Below are 20,121 nucleotides of genomic sequence, written 5' to 3'. Positions count from 1 at the left end.
CTGGGAGAAAATGCAGAAGAAGGCCGAAATAATGGCGGTGCCAGCTCCGTAACGGAGAGGATTCCCTGTCTGGGCCTCTTTCTTCAAGTTGTTGCTCTTTTTTTCAGTTCTCTTTCCAGATGGCTCTCTGAGGCCCAGTTAAGGCGGCAGGAGAAGGTCCTTGTGGTGTAAATACAAACAGCGCGTCCCTGCTGGAGTCTGGAGATTGCGTGGCCTTTTTTTTTCCTTCGGAACCTTTAAGAGAGGAGTCCTTTGTTGGGTCCCGTTAGAGTAGAGCGTGGCATGCTTGCTGTACCCAGGTCACCTTGTTCGGAGCGAAGATAAACATTAAAGTGCCAACATTAGCCTTGTAGATACTGTAATTGCTTGCTTTAGTCGGCTCCACGTCTGTGCACGATAATTGTCAGTTTTGTCCTGCTGCTGTGCGGAGCGCATACCGTTACTGTCTCCATGTGTGTACCGACAAACAAGAGGCTTCTACTGCAGCTCATCACACGTCATTGAAACAGCTATGGTATATGCGTTTTCTCAACAGTGGCAGTGACTGCGTGTGTAAATTGCCATTATGGGCTGTGCATTCTTGACCGTTAGGGCAGCCAAATGCTGATGTAGAGAGGTTTTTCCTCAATTACTTGTCACCCCGGCCTGGATGGATAGGCTTACATAGAGCACAGACGTGCGCTGTGCAATACAGTGTCAAGTGTGCGAAAGCTTTGTGGGTTAATAAACAACAGGAGAAACCTAATGGCCACTCCACTCTATTTATTACGGCCTCATTAAAATGGAGACAACACTCGGGCGAGATCAGAGCAGCGCAATCGATCAGAGCGGAATTAACTCCCCTCTTCCTTCCAACGCCATGCGGACTACAGTGTGTGCGTGTAAGTATAGAGTGTATCTGTAGCAGAGCGTGTTTTAATGATCTAATTCTCATTCCAGGTCCCCCTCCTTGGCCCTCCACCTCCTGCATTTGCCTTATATTATGCCTACTGTCGTGCTTAAAAGAAAAGGAAACATGAAAAAAGACAAGAAAAGGCAAACGAGCTCCAGCCACGGCTTATTAAAGCACCGTGAATAATAGTTTATGCCCTGCTGGAAGCTAAAACCTTTGTGCAAACAGCGCTAAGCCCGAGAACGTCAAATGCCAGGTGTTAGGTGCAGCTTTCCTATTGTTGATGAAAGAACCGTCGCCCACTTCTGCTACCGCTGCGTTATCATCAGCTCTCACAGCTGTGCCATACTGCCGAGCGCTAAACGGAAAGATGGCGTGCACCTGCTATCCATAATACTGTACGGAAAAAAAAAGCTTTCTACTACTGTATCCAGCCAGTAGACCTAAATCTTTTTTCATTCTGGTAAGGGGATGATTAATTGAGCATCACTGGCTCTCCTTGCTCATCTGTCACCTGTTTCCTCTCTATCTCTCTCTCTTCTGGTCAGATCACCAACCGGTACATCTATGATACGGTGCTTTTGCTGGCCAACACCTTCCACAGAAAGCTGGAGGACCGCAAATGGCACAGCATGGCCAGCCTGTCCTGCATCCGCAAAGGCTCCAAGCCCTGGCAGGGAGGCCGTTCTATGCTGGAGACCATCAAGAAGGTAAGGAGACTTACTGCTTGGAAAAAGCTTCGTGTTTTCTTTTGGAATTTGAACTTTATTTGTTTTTTGTTTTTTTAAGTGGTAGCTTGGCAAAAAAATGCAAATGTACACAATTGTCCATTTACCTCAAGTGTAGTAGATTTGTTTGTTTACAGAATTTATTTCTTGCACTGAAGGTACAAGGCTAATCTATCTAACAAGAAATTACCACCCATAAGCATTGTGCAAACTGCCCGTTTTTAGCTTGCTGATGTATTTTTATAGATAACAGTGTGTGAGTGTGTAATACTGTGTTCAGAATCATGTAATGAAGTCTGTTACTTTGAGAGAAGCATACAGTTTGCATGATGCTCATCAATGACTATAAGTTTCCATTGCTTTTAGCTGCATCAGCTGTGTAACTCCAGTGCAAAACTAACTTCAGACACCAAACATGTTTTAGCTTATTGACTACATTTAAACAAAAGGGAGAGTTTTGTGAATTTTATTTTTCACCTATTCCTTTTTGTAAGAAAAAGTATCTGTACAGATATGTTTACTAAATGTTACTTAAATTTTGGGTATATTTTGCAACACTCAGCTTCATGTTAATCAAAATATTTTCTTTAGTATGAGGAGCAGCAGAGTGTACCTATATTCCCAGGGTCATATGTCCACAGGTCCTTATGTTCCCTCAGCTTTTTATGTGAGCTGATGCTTCATCCTTCAGTCTGATACATTGAGGAAACCCATAAAAGGCTTCCAGAGATCATGGTTAAGGTCTTAGGGTCACATGTTGATTTTTTGCAAATTTTTTGTAGGATCACGCTGTGCCTTGGCAAGGCTAGCTTCAGTGAGCTAGTTAGCTAGCTAAGCAAACTTTGTAATTCAGTTTTTTGAGGACAGCTTTTGGTGCATTGCTAGTTGTGTAAGAAATTGAAAATTGAAAGAATATATGCAGTGAGGTCCAAAAGTCTGAGACGGCTGGTGAAAATGCTTCTGTTTCGTTCTAATTTAATGCAAAATGTTTCGTAACCAATGATATTATCAGTATAACAATCTGAGTTAAAAGTAGAATCTAAATGTTTACATGAATTTCAGAATTTCTGGGTAATGGATATGTCATTACTTTAATGACAACATGCACTCAAGCTGGCATGAACTCCATAACTCCATAAGCCTCTGTGAGTCATCTGAACATGTGTTTCAATAAAAGAAATAAGACTTAAAAAATCTATTTTATACAAAGATATAAAACATGGTCAGTTTGACAGATTCGCTTCAATTTGTATAGTGACCAAGAAATAATTTTGAATATTTCTTGTTCATTTGAATTGCCATAACATTTCTTTCTTTAAAATATTTCAAGATTTTAAAACTTTCTGTTGTTTTTTCCAGGTTTAAATGAAAAAATACCAGACTTTTGGGCTCCACTGTATATAAAAAATATTTATATTGACTGTAATCTGCATACTCCTTTGGTCCCAAGGTGGTTTTAGTGGCTAAAATGTTTGAGTGCTGATGAGTGGTGACATCACAACAAGGGGATACATGTCAGTGTATGGAGTTGGTGTTCTTCTCAAGGCAGTACAGTGCAGTCATGAGTGGGTAACTTTAATTTCTCATCTAAACGCTAATATTGCCCACTACGGAGCCTGTAGCCTAAACTGAGCAGTTACTGGAGCTAGACTAAAACTAAATCAGACTAAAAATGCTGATTTAGCCAGCAACATTACAAACAGTTCAAACAAACAAATGGAATACAAGCTTTGCATTTTGCAATCGTAATGTGTTAATTGCGCTGATAAACTTACAGAGACAGTACTGCCTCATACAGAGGCAGTAAAGTCTTTGGCCGAACCACAGCTGTTCTGAACCAGTCATTGCTCACTGAGTAGTGAAGTTACATCTTTTCCACACTGAATTTCAGAAAATCCTTCAGAAACTTCAGAAAACCTTGAGGTCCCAATGCTAGTCACAAACATGCTGCTAATGTACTGAAGTAATTGTGGACAGCAGCGGTTGCTAAGAAGTTATTGGAGGGTTTGGAAAATTAGACCGAGCATGGCATATTTTGATTGGCCATAATACAGTGACAGTGCTCACGGAAAACAAATCAAATTTCATCATCATAAAAAATGTGGCACACTAAATATTCGGTCCCAGTTTGGGTAGGTCTGCGACACCGTGGCTGCGGCCCTGAGTAGACATAAGGGCGTTGTTTCTACATTTAATCTCATGAATGGAGAAAAGTGATAAAAAAAAAACCTTCTGAAGCTACCGAGGTCTGGACCTCAGTGTCCTCATATCTAGTAATGGCCATGCCTACATACACAGGACATGAACATGGAAAATACTCCCACTATGGGCTGAAAACTCCACTATTTTGTAGCATTTTACCAGCTCTGCAGTCACCTACCTCCTCATATAAAATCACTCTCTGGCTGGCCGTTTTGCGCGTTGGTCAGTGCCTTTACTAACAAAGGCAGATTTTAGCCAAGTTCAACAGCTTATTTTTTTAAATAAAGATATATGTTGGATTATTGTGTGACGACTTTTTCAAAAAAAAAATCCTTGATTTCATGGCTGTTGCTGTGAAGGCTAGGTAGGCCAACTCAACTTACATTAATCTGAGCATACATTAGAGTAGAAGGAAATATCTGTTTATCTGTATATGTCATGTACATTTAAAGACATTATTTCCTCCAGCACCCTACATGCACTAAAACATGAGTGCAGTGTTAAAGGCCGGTATTTTCCGGCTAGCGGTGTGCCGGTCAAGGTTGTCTTCCGGCTCGCTAGCTTTATACATTTAGCGACAGTCAAATCTGTGCCCTCTCAATCGTTTTAGTGCTTAACATTCTCTCTATCATGAATAACTTCACAGGTACATTCTTCTCTTCAAGCATCTCCAACTCTGCCACATCTTTAGCTTCTCACGTACGCCAATAATCCTTTCATTACCTTGAAATATCATGAGGAAAATGATAGTTAAGGAACTTTATCCAGTGCTTTAGGGATTATTTTAGGGATATTATTTTAGGGAAATTTGATCATTAATGGAAAATGTAAGGTAGTATAATGATTTCACTTAAGCAACCCCTTAAGTACCACCTTAGAGTTTTTGTGCAACACACATACGCTTAGGAAATACTTAAGGGTAATCCTAAGTGAAAATTCAATTTAAGGTGTTTCATATAACCAGGCCCAGGATAATTCCCGGTGGGCCATTTTGTGTGTAGGCTGCAGAGAGTGAGAAAGATAGAAACGCATGGTAATTTGTAATGTAGTCCTATATCAAATAAATGGAGACAAATGCCATGTACCGGGTGAATACTTGAATGCACATATCTAGACTCGTTAGTGATTCACTGCATTCTTAAAGTGTGGCCATTGGCCAATCCTGCAAATGCTGCTGCCCCCAGAAAAGCCACACAATAAAAACTGAGAAACTCACACTGTGAAGTCCAGCCCTGTTATAGCCACCTTTAATTTGAATGCAGATTTGACCTTCAGTGGAAACAACTGTGTGAGCATGAGATTTCAGTTACATTTTTCACGTTATTCAGTGAACCTCCTGTAAAAAAAACCTCTCACCTGTGAAAATGCCTCATGTTTTTAAAGCTGGAACAAGGAACGCTACAACAGGGAAGTGTGCATTCTGAGGTCTGTTCTCACCAGTTAGAGGAGACAGTTGCCTGTTTTTTGTCAGTGTTCATGGCAGTAATATGTTACAATTTGTTTCTCGAGATTTTGACTGTTATGGTGAAATAATAGAATCTCAAAATTATAACATCTCTAGCTAGTATTTAAAAAAGAAAAAAAAAAAAGCTCAGTGTGCCCAAACTTTTGACAGGAAAGGTGCACTTGTTCATGACAGCAGTGGAAAGAGAGTGTGTGTACGTGTGAGATGGCACGTCTCTTGTTTGTGTGCCTAAGTGTGTATACTTGTTCCCGAAAGAGTCTTTCTGTGTATTCGTTCACCTGCAGGGTTGTGATAGACAGGTTGATTCTCTTCAGGGCCAATACTCTTCCTCCCCCGCTGCCTCCGTGCTTTGCTTTTTTTTCTGCTGTCCTGCCCTCTGTGGTGCTTGAGAACAGCAGGGTTTGGGGGGGTGCTAGCGTTTGTTTTACAGGGCCAGGGGCTGGGTGTGGGCTAGCGCTCTTTGTGCTGTGTGAAGAATGGCCTTACCCCCAGGGTGCTGTAGCATATCTGTATGCACATGTATCAGCACAGTCCTGTCATCCACCAGCAGAGATATGACCGTGCTGTGTGTTCTTACTTCTGCTGAGCTACGAGCAGAGCCTGACGTATGAATTCAGACCAGTAAGTGTACTCGAGCACTGCAGCAGTGAGTGTATGAATCTGCACAGTCCACAGATTCAAGGTCTTCATATAATAATTCAGTGTTAGACTGCCTACATGGAGACTTCATAACACATGGACAAGCATTGAACAGTGTATTTAAGAAGCAGGACATAAGCTCTTAGTAACATTAATGTCTATATTCACAAGATGACATGAGAGCTTTGATGGAATTTTATGGCCTTGTACTAAAGGGATGGACATTTTTTTCCATTTGTAATATTGTTATGAATAGGGCTGCTTTCATTGACGATTAATCTATTCATTATTTGCTTGATTAATCGATTATTTGGTCTATAAAATGTCAGAAAATGGTCAAAATGCTGATTGGTGTTTTCCAAAGCCCAAGATGATGTCATCAGATTTCTTTTTTTTTTTTGTCCACACCTCAAAGATATTCAGTTTGGTATCACAGAGGAATAAAGAAACCAGAACATATTCAAATTAAGAGGCTACTTTTTTTCTTTGAAAATACTTAAACCGATTATTCTATAACCAAAATAGGTAACGATTAATTTAATAGTTGACAGCTCATCGATTAATCGATTAATTGTTGCAGCTTTAATTATGAAGCATCATTCCCAAGTCCAGTTAAAGGGGATTTCCTCTGATTTTTCAAAATGTCTGCAGAATGAAACTAATTCATTTTTTGAGGTGTAAAGGAAGTCATTCTAAGTGGTTTGATGTGAAAGTGTTCTAGAGAAATGTACTGACTCAGATATTTTTTTTACGATAGGAATCAGGTGTCACACTAAATATACAAATATAGCTATTTTATTTATGATCCAAAACCACCAGTGAACCTACACATGTCTTCTGAGTTTTTATATGTAACGTTGGTCATGGAAATGTAGTGGTAAATATTAAAAATAGGTCCTGCTTTTCTTTACAACATCCTGTCTGTTTATGTCTGCCTGAATAAATTTAAAAAAATTACATTTTAGGTCAAAACTTTCTCTCAAAATGAACATAAATCAATGTCTCAGGCAATGAATTCATGCAGTAACTTTCTGTGAGGGAAGGTTTAGAGACATTAAACACTTCAGACGTCCAGTTCCTATCACCACCAGCATGAACAATTCTGAGTCGGTAAGTTTCTTTAGAACAGAGCACTTAACATGAAACCACTCTGAATAATTTTGTTTATGTCTTAACAATTGAAATACACAGACATTTTGAAAAAACTGCTGAAATTTTCCTTTAAGTCAAAGTGCTTCATTGCTTCATGTCAGTTGCTGTAATGTAGAGCTTTGGGTGGACAATTTGACAATATATTATCGTTATAATTATAGATTATTATTGCATGAGTCATAAAAAAGGGCATTTATAAATAGTCTGTACACAACAACTGTTGCATAGTAACTGCTTAAACTGCGTAGTAACATGGAGCTGATTGAATCGCAACATTTTATGCCATTATCTCATTTGGTTAATTATTGTTTTGAGTTTTTTCCTCCTGTTCCTTCTTAACTAGCTCATAATAGCTTGCTGTTGAAGGAAAAAAATCATTATACTTTTAGTTATTCATAGCCTTTTTTAAAAGCTGCACTATGGTTTTGTTGGTGCAACTCACTCCAACTCACAAACCTTAGAAAAAATATAAAATAATATAATTTTAATAATATGTTTTGCATGTTAGAACATATTAGATGTTAGTTTCATATTGTTTTAGATTTATTTTAGTTTATCTTTTACTTTATTTAAAAGCAAAAAATTGCAGATTAGGGACTGTAAAGTCACAGTATGCAGTTGTTATTTCACTGTTTTTACTGGTTCAGTAAATTACTGTGAAAGTAATGTGACTAGTTGCCAGTAATTTACTGTAATTTTACAGTAAGTATTTTACAAGGTACTTCCTACAGGGTGAGCTCAGCACCGATGACACTCTGGAGTAGAACCAAGATGCCATAAATGTGGTGTACATGAGATAAGAAAAATGAACTAAAAAAAATAGAAATCACTAAAAACAATCAATTCAGTATTCAGAATTACACTATATTACTAAAAGTGTCCAGACACCTATTTTAATTAGTAAATTCAGCTACTTTAAGGTGTTCAGGTGTGCACACAGCTGGTATAATCTCCACAGAAAAGCACTGCCCGTAGAGCAGGACGCTCTGGAGCAGCCACACATGAGTTTGAGGGTCACCATGCCCAATTGGGACAGGTCTGTGAAGCAGTAGAGCTGCATTCTCTGGGGTGATGGAGCTCCATCCAAAACCTTTGGGATGAGCTGGAGTGTGACCTGCAGTGCATCTGTGATCCAGAACTGATATACGGCTGAATACAATCAAATCCTCAAAGCAATGTTTTGTTCAAAGCCTCCTCAGAGGAACAGAGGCTGCTACTGCAGCAAAAAGGGACAAGCTCTATTCATAGCCTTGAAAATTCCATTAGCCATGTGACAAGAAAAGCATCATCACATCAAACAGTCGACTCATAACATGGGCTGTGTGGGGGGAATCTTTTCATACATATTTCCCCTTACGTCAATACAATGCTATTTGTGTCATCTTCAAATACTGACATAAAATGTTCATATTTATTTATGTACTGCTTTCTGGGGATGTTGTTCGGTGCTTTTGCCTGTAGGTAGCTTTTAAAGATTCGTTTGTTATCAATGATTCAGTAGAAGTTACAGTTTAAGAGGTCTATTTTAAGCTTTCTTTCCACTCAGGACTACTTTAAAGAGCTATAAAGAGGTATATAGATTATATTAGACCAGAGCATTTCCTGAGCATTTTACTGTACACTGACCGGATAATGGGCTCCTATTTTGTCCCTCCTGCGATGTGTCCATTGGAATGTTGCTCTACAGCTTAATTAGAGGAACTTTGTGTTTATTGGTTTTTCAATACAGCAGTTGGTGAACTCATTTGGAAAGCACTCGTCAGCTTTTATAATTGGCTGTCTAATTAATTCTGTCAGGCCCGACATTGGCGTGCTACATTCTCTACAATTACGGCAGTTTTAGCTGAGGCTGGCGGTGAGCATGGCGCCACGTTAAGATACTGCAGGAAAGGTGTAAGAGGATTTAGAGCAGCCGAACGGAAATAGGCTCCGAGTTTTTGTGCTTTTGTTTCAGACAGACGGAGATGAGAGAGTGAGAACTGAATGGAGTCTCTTCTTCTAAGACTGGCAGCATCTGCTTGTTGTGTGAAATGCAGTATTGTGGTAATAATAACTGTTAAGTCAATGATCATATCTTTATCATACAGGCATGTGCAAGTGTAACACCCCCAGTCAAATTACACATTTTGTTTTTAAAGCGAAAATAAGTTAACACATCCTCTACAGGAAACTTTACATTTTTTCTTAGCAAAATTTCTAGTTATTTGCTGAGTTTAACATATTTGAAAAAAAGAAACTTAAATCTAAAATGTACCATAACTTTGTACATGCAACACTTCATTTTTTAATGTGTTCTCTTTAGAGGAATCATTTAATTTGCAGTTTGGCTAGTTGGTAGTTGTGTTTTTTTTTATTTTGCCATATAATGAATACCCAATTTTTTGAAAAAGAAAAGTTTGGTGTACTGTGCATTAAACAAAAAACATTACTTTTTGGAAACTAACATTCATTTTCTAGCCTATGTGGTCCATATATGGTGTTAAGCTATGAAAGCAGCCTGTTGTATATTCATCATGGTTGTGATGTCACAACCATGAAAACATTTATCTCCGCCTATGGTAGTTTAGCCCACCCTCTCACACTGAAATTATCCAGAGGATCTCAATCCAAACGTTACAGTTCCACATTTGGTTTTTGAATGAACAAAGCACGTTCGCCAATCAGAACAGAGGTAATTTGCATATATTGATTTTAAAGGTGTGGTAACAAAACAGTTTAATTGTAAGACATTCTTACAGGTTGGAAAATAGTTGGAAAATGCATTTGAATATTACAAATGTACAGTATGGCCTCTCAAAGAACAAATAGAGGGGTTTATTTTTTTTATCAAATATCAAATAAGGCAATATGTATGAGAAAGAAAAGTTTACACCTAATGGACAGAATTGTTTGCACTTTTCAGGGAGGTGTGAGTGGTCTGACAAGTCTGCTGGAGTTCAATGATAACGGCACCAACCCCAACATCTTCTTTGAGATCCTGGGGACGAACTATGGAGAGGACCGTGGCCGTGGGGTCAGCAGGGTAAGCGTCCTCCAAAACCAATTTCTGCCTCAGTCACCTTTCAGGCATTGCACACGTTCCTATTGGATTCTTCCTAAAGCTTCTTCAGCTCTCTTCCTGAAGGTAGACGTGGTCGTGCCAGTAATTTAAAGAACAAAGGTCTTTAATTGATAATCACAGCAGTGTAATTATATCTGCCTCCCTCTGAGGGACACGTCCCATTGGTGTGGGTTGTTTATATAGTTATTTTTTTCCTCCTCTGTTGTGTATTTGTCTTGTATATGGAGGAGTCAGGTGGCAGTTGAGAAAGAGTAGCACGAACCTCGTCCCTCAGTGATCCGTGAGATAATTAATCTATTCTGTCCGCTGCTTTCCGTTAATTGCTTTAGGCATATTTCTGTGTATTTGCTCAGTCGTATATCGGCTGTCATCTGTCTGCGTCTTCCCTGCGGAATGCAGATCAATTCTTCACAATAGAGTGGCTCCCATAGATGTGCAGTATATGGCGTATGAAAGTTGTCTCCATGGTAGTTCTTGGAGTTTGTCCAGAACAAAGTGGATGATGTTGACATCAGGACTCATTAAAAGATTGTGATTTAGACCATGTTCAATCTAGTTTGATTGATGAGCTGATGGCTAGTAACCTGACAGAACTACACCACATAAAGTGTATGTCACTGTCAGAAGTTGCCTAGAAGGCCGAACAGAGGCTGTTCATGGGCTGAATATAGCAGCACTGGTTAAGACCAGGGGGACAAGGTTGAAGCCTGATGCTTCCTAGATTAGGAGCAAAATGACAATGAATAGCATGTCTCTGCTTATTAACCCTTAGAAATTGCAGTTATCGCCAGTGATAACAAAAACATGGTGTGATTCAATATTAATTATTTGTCACTCACAGTTACTTGAAACAAGTGGATAAATTCTATTGAAAGTACATGTTATATAGATTTTATCAGCACCACATTTGTGCTTGTAAGTAGAAGAGGAGATACAGCACTGTGCAAAAGTCAGGGACCAACCTTCAGTACTTAATTTCCAGTCAAAATGGCCATTAAGTTATTCATTTTTCAGGATAAAAATAATACATTACTGAGAAAAGGAGACAAAATCAAAGAAGCTGCTGGCATTCTCAGAACAGTGGACTGACCAGCCCAGAGTCCAGATCTCAACATCATTGAATGTGTTTGAGGTTTTGAGAAGCAGAAAATGCAACCAGCTTCTAAGACTGAACTTTGGAGGTGTGGAAAAGTATTCCTGCAGATTTCTTTGTAAAACTGAAAGCAAGTCACCCAAAAAGAATGGAAACTGTAATAAACATAAAAGGTGGACACACTAAGTACTGAACATTTTGAAATTATATTTAGTCATTGAGGCTTCTGTGTAATTTTCTGTTGTATATCTTTCCTGCTTAGCTTGTACTTAATATCTGTTTTGACTGGAAATTAAATAAATGGAGGATAGTCTCTGATTTTTACACAGGACTGTGTTTTATTATGATCTGAATTTAATGAAAAGTTATTATTGTCTGCGCTGTCTTGTTTTGAGTGGAAGAGAAATCATCCTCTGGCATGTTTTTGTTATTGCTCGCCACCAAAACAAACAGAGAAAGTCAATAGACTCTTGAAACGGAGATGTTGTAATTAAATGTGATGTAATTACGACATTACATTTAAATTGTAGAGCAAAATGAAAGTAATAACTCTTGACTTCTAAGGATTAAAATCCATCCAAATACTGAATTAATTCCTGAATTCTATACTATTTGAAATGTACTGTTTTTTTTTCCCTTCAGCACTGCTTTTTGAGGTTTAGTGATTTATACCTTACACTGGCTGGTGCTGTGATGCCTTTTGCTGTTATGGGTCAAATCACAGGGGGATCACTACCGCCACCACACCCCAGTACCACAGTGTCAGCATCCCATATATTACACTCCCTGTGTTTCTTCTGCTGTGAGGGAGAAATGAATTGGCCATTTAATTCTGATCGTTTAGACAAGGTAAAAGCAATGATGAAGGTGAATGAGCTGCTGATGGTCAGGGTTTCTTTGAGAAGCCTTCAGTGCATACTGATGCTCCTGTCCACAGGCAGAATGGGAACAAAAATCGCCTGAGGAATTTGCTTCATGGCAGTTTTTTCTGAAATTAGAAAACAATTGCATATCAAACAGCTTATTAATGAACTAGTGATTGTAATAATGTTAATATAACAGTAAACTTTATTTGTATAGCACCTTTCATACAATAAAATGCAGCTCAAAGTGCTTTACAATGACAAAGGCACTTAAAAGCCAGCATAAGAAACAGAGAGAAAGTAAACTGACATGAAAAATATGAAATGTAATAAATACAGTATACCCATAAATAAGTATCTATAAAAAAATAAAGTAACAATAAAAATAAGTATAACATATAAGATGATAATGAATGGAACAATATGTTATTATCTCAAAATGATCATTTTTGAATTTATTTTGTACCTAGTGTTTTTGTTTTGTTTTTTATTTGACATAAAATGCCTTAATGCACTTTAAACAGTGGGATTCAGTTGCACTGCAGGTAGCTGAGAAAATTGCAGTGTTATCTTACTCTGGCAAACTATTACTAGCTGACCGAAAAGGTCAGTTAATTTGGAATACTTTGTGGCATCTGCCAGTGAAGCTTTTTCTTTTAATATTGTATCCTGTGTTTTTTTTATGCAACACCTTCATCATTTCTGTCCATCTGAAAGTTGCCACTTTGCCAACACCGGAGATTGACAAATGAAGTTTCGATTGATACCGTGCTTAGCCAATCACATTTATAGAAAAGGTGAGGAGAGATCATATCTTGGGAGCCGTGGTGGTCTGCGTATGTGTTTATGGGCTGGAGGGAGAGAGAAAAAAGCACAATTTAGGGAAAAAAAGATAATAAACAGCAGATGCTCTCTGGCCCACATAGACTAAAACAGAGCCACCAGTAATATTTTCAAATGCCCCGATAGTGAGTCTACAAAAATAGGGGCACATATTAATATTAATGGCCATTTTTAGTTCTTATTCATTTCTAAAACTGAACATGTGCTTTATGTGCATGCATCTCACAAGGGTACTACACGATCGGGATGCCACACATAAAGCTGACATGCAGAGATAAGAGATCAGACAGGTCTGATAGGTAGTGGTCAACATGAGGGTCAGTGAGTGGCCTTGGGGGTGGGCCGTGTCTTGCTAGTGTCCTCCTATTGGTCGAGCAGTCTCGTTCTCCAGGGAGCTCGCAGCCTCCCCATCTACCGCAGCCCAGGCTACCACTGCACTCAAATTAAATTGTCAGATCTCATTAGAGATAATAGTCTCCAACATAAACAGAAGCACGCCATGCTTCCAAAAGATGAAATGAATCTTTTAAGTACAAAGTAATTACATTAAGTAAGATTTCTTAATCAGAGAAGTTAATTGCTTTTGAAAGAATCAAATACTTGTTACGCTGCTCCCTTCTCGCTGCCATTGCGTTGGGAGCCGCGCAGAACAACAGTTGGGTGAAGAGGGAGATGGGACATGATTGGCACGTTTTCAGTTTGTCAGATTAGTGAGGTTTAGTAGACGCTGTGGATCAAGAGCTTTTTTCTTGCTCTGTGATGAGTGATTTGATGACATGCTTTGTGTGACAGTTACAAGCCAGTGTTAGTCATATCTCTGATGTAATTATTCTCATGTATTCATCACAGTGTGAGCTTTGAGAGTTTGGCCTTGGTTGCTCTGAGATTGTCCCATACATTTATCATGAGTAAAGATGTTTATACTCTTGTTGACTTGAAAACAACACCCTGAAAGCATGCAAATTAACCATAAATTAAATGTAAATCCATTAAAGCACCCCTGGATAAAGACTATCCATGTAACAACAAGGATGCTTCCTAATGTTTTACAAGTTTATATAATACTCACAATAGATGAAGCTGACAAGGACACATCTAATGTGACCCTAGCTGGGCACATTATCCCTTTAATGCTGAGGCAAGGTCTTCTCAGATTTGCACGCTATTGCAGTGAATCCAACAATAAAGGCAGCATGGTGCTTCTTTTATACAGTGATAGACAACATGGTGCATGATCTGTTTCACCTGACAACATGGAAATTAACAGTACCAACTACTCTGGGGGCAGATCTTAATGAGTTAATAGGGAACCAAGCTAAAGTCTCTGAATGTAACACTGTTAGAGTTAATAACAAATAAATTCATGTGATATCTAGCATAGGAAGTCTTTTAAAACGGCTGGCTTTAAAGAGATTGCCATGAGATGTTCATGACCTTAACTGACTCGCGACTTAAAGCTTGTGAAATTTCATCCTGAGAAGAAAGCACACACACAAAAAAGAGATTAAATTTGGACCAACCTTTTGTTTCCAACCTGACGTATGTGTCTTTGCCTGTCAGTTCTGCTTCAGTCATGAGAAGTCTTTACTGCATTGCTGTTCTTCCACAGCTCGCAGCAGAACCAGATTCAATATGGCATTAAATAATGAGCCTTTCGTTATATAAAAAACTTCTGATGGACAGAATGAAATGCTACATGAAGTAAATGCAGTGTTAGAAGGAATGAGGCAAGGAATGTTATCTAGCGTGTAGTTTGGATAGCAAGTATGGTAGCTAGCACAATTGCTAATTTGTAATTATTGCTAAATTATCTGAACTTGTCAGCTCATCTGGCTTAGGTTTTAGTAAGTTTAAGGATGCATTTCTTTAAATCTTACTAAGACTTGAGCTGGACTAACTATTGTGCTAGCCAGCTAGCAAATTTGCTGTACAAACTACAGACAAACCAGCTGTTTCAGGTTGTTTTGTCTCGTTCCTTTAAACTCAGCTCCAAATGCAGCTCTTTTATTCTGTCTCTTTTTTTTCTATAATGAAACACTCCTTATTTGAAGCCCTGTCAAACCTGACAGGTTATTAGTAGGGTTTACTTTTATACAATGTAGTTACCCCTGCTGTAAAATCCGGCATAGACCATCATGAATTCCATGCTGGTCTAAGCTGGTTTGTGCTGGTCTAGTGCAGGTTGACCAACATACCAGCATCCAAAACTCAGCATATGCTGGTTTTGCTGTTTTTTTTTGTTTTTTTTTCCTGACAAGGCCTGTAGCTAATAACAAGACTAAATAAAATTCTCTACTAAAACTCGAGACCCAACTTGCACTTGAATGAAGCGACTTTTAAGCTGAACATTCATTTCTAAAAGCCATCTCAATAAGAATGGCTTAACAACAGACTTCTTTTGCTCAGCTAGTATTTTTCTACATTATTACCGTTTTTCAAGTAAGACCTTTCACTTTGCTTTTGTTCTAAACAGTGCTCGAGCAGGGGTTAGGCCAGAGGAGTAATTGACACCAAGGTGACCCCTGGACTGTCAGTACCACTTACAGCTAGCCTCAACAGTCAGCACAGCCATGCAAATGGCTACGTTCCCTCCCTACTTCCTTCTGAGTCATCCACTTTAAATCTATTACACATCCACTAGTCATACACTTCCATACACATACTTATACACATGGGCATACATGCACCACACATATCTCCTTATTCATAGTAATGGTCCGAGGCAATCTGTCATAATTACTATTACCTCCATGCACAAATTGGTTTTCTGCTTCATTAATTCCTTAGGCTACAAGCAACTCACCAGCCTATAGATCAGCATATCTGAAAAGCCTCACCGTGCACGTGGCTCTGCCGTGTAATTGCTTGATTAGCCACAGAGGCTAATCATTCCTGCTGGGATAAAACACATTTGTGTGTTTTTCAGCTTTGTTGAAATTGTATTTGAGAGCACATAGGCCAGTCATTACATCGGTTGAAAGCGACAGAAAGATAGAAGCATGAGAATAACATGCTGTGTAGCAATGTTGGGGCAAATAGAGAGATTTGGAAGTGATAAGCTCCCCAGTTCCCCACTGCAGAGTCATACTTAGACATTTGCAACACGCTAGACATGTCATATTAGTGAATCACGCTCTGTGTTAAAGCTATACTTAACCTGTCAGCCTGTTTTTCACTCTTTTTTCAATCTGTCTACTGCATCTATAGCAAAAAGTCAATTACCATAGACAGTAAAATGGATGCATTACCCTGAGTTCAGTATGTAATGTTGATAATGTAAAATAGTGGTAAATCTGAAAAAATATTTTTTTGGGACTATTTAACATTAATGCCCTGCAACCTTAATGTACCTCTTCATCATGAATATGAATATTGTAAAACAGTGCTCCTGCCTTCTGCCCAGTGAGCGCTGGAATAGGCTCCAGCACCCCCTGCGACCCTGGAGGATAAGCAGCTTAGATGAAGTGTGGGTGTGTAAAACGATGTCTCGAAACATATTCAGGAAACATATTCGTAAACATGTAATAACTTTGTAATGTAGCTTTTGGAGGCATTAAACTCTTCAGATTTCTGGTTCCTATCGAGTCTGGGAACAACTGTGACTCTGTAAGTTTCTCAAGAATGGAGCATTTCACATCAAACTACTCGCAATGACTTTGTTTACAACTTAACAATTTAATTATGGAGACATTTTTAAAAAAATCAATGGAATTCCTTTTTGTCATGTCTTAACTAGTAACTGATTAATGCATTCAACACTTAAACGCAACAATAACATGTTCAACCAGTCTATGAACATGCTATCATGGAAATGCAACAACAGCTTACATGAATGATGCATATAAGCTGAACTGAATAAAACTGAAAACATGTAGCCACTGTCTGTTTATTCTTTAATATTTTCTCACACCGACTGATTATGCCGCTTTTTTAAACGAAGGCTTCTGGCTGTCCGACGCAACAGCAGCCTTAGTTGTTCAGCAGCTGCTAAGTCTCAGTGAACTGGAGCTGTGAGCGAAAGATTAGAACTGTAAGTAAAAGCGTATATAATGTTGAGTTTTTAGCTTAGTTAACCAAATGGTCATGATTTTGGTCCTCTTTGTGCTCTGTATGTGGTTTTTATTGGTTTCCCCAACACCTACACCTGCTTAGGGGAAGGTGTTAATATTTAGCAGATACTTACCCCAATCTAAAAATTATTATGCGAGGTGTAACCAGTTTTGCTAAAACCTTTGCTTTGTAAACAAGTCAATGGACTGAGGCAGCTTCCTATTGGCTTCTATTTGAAGTATATTTTGAGTCATTAGGTTTTCTGTGTCCTGCGATGGACTGGCGACCTGTCCAGGGTACATCCTGCCTTCTGCCCAGTGACTACTGGGATAGGCTCCAGCTCCCCCCGCGACCCAGAAGGATAAACGGCTTAGAAAGTGTGTGTGTGTGTGTGTGTGTGTAGGTTTTCTGTTCTTTCCTAAGTACAGGGAAAAGTATTGAAGTGTCTCTGCTACTGAACTGTACAGCACAGATGCAGCAGATAGAGATTAGATGCCAGATTTATTAAACATTTGCAGTGCTGCTAATGCAGTTCTCACAGCTCATTTAGCAATGTATGTGCAGAAGCTTTTTTGTGTATGCTTACAAGGTCGCCACTGAGCTGCAGGTTTTCTTGACTTCATGAATATGCATAGGGATGGCACTGTTAAGGAGGGTGTGGGAGGCTATGCAAGTTAAACAACATGGAATAATTTACTAATGTGAACTGACAGGAAAAAAAAATTTTAATGCCAAAGAAAAGGAGGCATAATTACACTGAAAACGGAGAGAAGACAGATTTTTTATTAAAAGCAAGCCTTTCTTCTCAACTTCTCTTAAAAAGTGTGTGATTCTACTAATTTCTAATAACTTTTCCTGTATGAAAACAGTATGCAATAAGTGAAAAAAACTGAAAATGCATGCCAGTGACCTAAAATGTTTTTAAAAAAAAATGCCAGTGAGTATTCTCCTTTTTTTCCCCTTAACCTGTAAAGTTTCCTCATTGACAGCATTTTTTAAAATCAAGTGAAAGTGATCATTTTAGTGAGGCAGTAGTGGAACATGCGTGATTTTTAGGCTATACATATAAAAAAGAAAGCTGCTTTGTAAGAACTAGGCTGCTTTGTAAACCTGAGATACTAAACCTGGCTGTAATCTTAGATTCTGAGCTGTTTTATCCTGCATGTAAACACAGTCACTGAAGTAGCTTTTTTATCATTTGAGAGATATTGCAAAGGTTTGGCCTGTTTTCTTTTTTTCTTAGAGCGATGCAGAGAAACTTGTTTATGCATTTGTTATGTGCAGAGTTGATTAGTACAATGCTTTTCTTACTGAGCATTCTAAGAAAAGAATAATAAGTTCAATTTAAGCACTTTATATAGATCACTTTGCAAAAGGAAACAGTCCATTCTCTACAGCTTGTGCAAAATGCAGCTGCTTGGATCCTAACAAAAAACAAAAAGGAGCTCATATCACCCCTGTTTTGAGAGACCTTAATAGGCTGCCTGTGTACTTTAGGATGCATTTTGGAGTTCTAGTTTTTAAAGCTCTAAAGGGACTAGCACCTGCGTATCTCATAGAACGAGTGTGTGATTTTAGATGTGCAGATACTGGCCTTCTGCAAATACCTTCCATAAAAAGGTGGAGAGACATCTTTCTTTTATTATGCTTCTGGACTGTGGAACTTAATTAATTCTTCATAGTTATTTCCCTTAACTGCTCATATTTTAGTAGCCGAGTCTTGCGTCCATCAGAACGTCCTGTTCTTCTACAGAAAATTTCTTCTCTCTCAAACTGTCTTCCTCTGTCTACTGTCTGATCTAAATGCATAGATATGTGTTTTAGCGCTTCCGCAATTCAAAGTAGTTAGTTTATGGTTGACGTAATGTAAATGGCAGGTCATTGTAAATCAGTTGCAAACCAAGACAAAAAAACTGCTGTTTAATCTAATCTTCTCTTTGATTTCTCAATGCTGGTGTTGCATTTCTTTTGATATGCAAAGAACATGACCTACCACAGCTGAACTTTCACTCCTTCTTAAACAGAAAAACAAACACAAATATGTCAGAGAATTTGATCGTTACTGTGATTATATAATTCATCAGTAAGCCCTCAGTGATCTGAATTAGCAGGCAGTTTGCGAGTGATGCCATTTGGTGGTCATCGGGTATCAGTCTGCGGCTTCTGTGCTCACTAAATTTTAGCATGCGCAGCATGTTTTTTTGTACTCTCCTTACTAAATCTTGCCATAGGTGCCAAAACTCTGGAGTATTCCTCTAAAATCCTCTAGCTCCAGTGTAAGTTTGAGTAGCTTTCTCACAGCAGTTTTTGAAGCATTGTTCAGCGGGATTTTTTTAAAACGTCATTTTTAGCAAGAGGACTCTGCTTTGAATAAAGGCCGAATGCTAATGGATCGCGCGCTGACTGAGTGAAGATTGTAGGAACGCGTGTATTAAATATGTGAAAACTGTACAGTGGAAAGGATATCCCCTTGGGTACGGCTTCCTATTTCCCCCCAATTTTCCATTCCATTAGGTAGATTCAGATGTTCTTTTAGAAGAGCTGTCTCTGCCTGCAGGGATAGAGCGAGGAGAGACGGGGGGAGAGAAAGAGAGAGAGAGAGAGAGAGAGAGAGAGAGAAAGAGAGAGGGAGAGAGAGAGAGAGAGAGAGAGAGAGAGAGAGAGAGAAAGAAAGAGAGACTCATTGATTTGTCCTGCTTCAGAGCTCCTCTCTTTTTGCACGTCTCGCTCGGACTACTCCCAGTAGATTGGCGACGTGTTAAATGTCCTGGGCTTCTCATTCATGGCTGCAGCCTCTCTGCAATTTTCCCTGGGTCAGGAAGACATTTTCTTCCGGACTTGCGACCCAGATGTTATTATAATATTGTTAAAGGCTGGACGTGATTGAATAGATATGAAGGAGATGACGGGGAGGGAAAACCAAATTTATGGCTGGCGTATTTTCCTCGTTTCGCTCGCTGCCTTCACTCGCCAAGTCACCGTTTTTGCTTGTCGAACCTTTACAGTGATCTGTGACTTGTCTCCAAGGCCCACGAAACGTGTTGTCACACTCTTTGCTTCAATCTCGGCTCGGACCCTGGTTAAAGGAGTCTATAAATTAGCCTGCTTACAGGACATTCAGGCTGATAAGTAA

At 38.9% G+C, this 20,121-nt stretch overlaps 1 protein-coding gene across 1 annotated transcript in view; it reads left to right on the top strand.

Moving 5' to 3' along the window:
• Positions 1 to 20,121, top strand: part of grid2 (glutamate receptor, ionotropic, delta 2) — a 588,027-nt gene that overhangs the window by 396,014 nt on the left and 171,892 nt on the right. Inside the window, exons 7-8 of the mRNA XM_036578447.1 lie at positions 1,441 to 1,602; positions 9,981 to 10,100. Coding sequence (XP_036434340.1) covers positions 1,441 to 1,602; positions 9,981 to 10,100 — 282 coding nt within the window. The remainder of the gene's footprint in view (positions 1 to 1,440; positions 1,603 to 9,980; positions 10,101 to 20,121) is intronic.

Source organism: Colossoma macropomum, unplaced genomic scaffold, assembly GCF_904425465.1.
Source record: "Colossoma macropomum unplaced genomic scaffold, Colossoma_macropomum, whole genome shotgun sequence".
NCBI lineage: Eukaryota > Metazoa > Chordata > Actinopteri > Characiformes > Serrasalmidae > Colossoma > Colossoma macropomum.
Note: the sequence above shows the minus strand (reverse complement) of the source record. Positions and strands in the feature narration are given on the sequence as shown.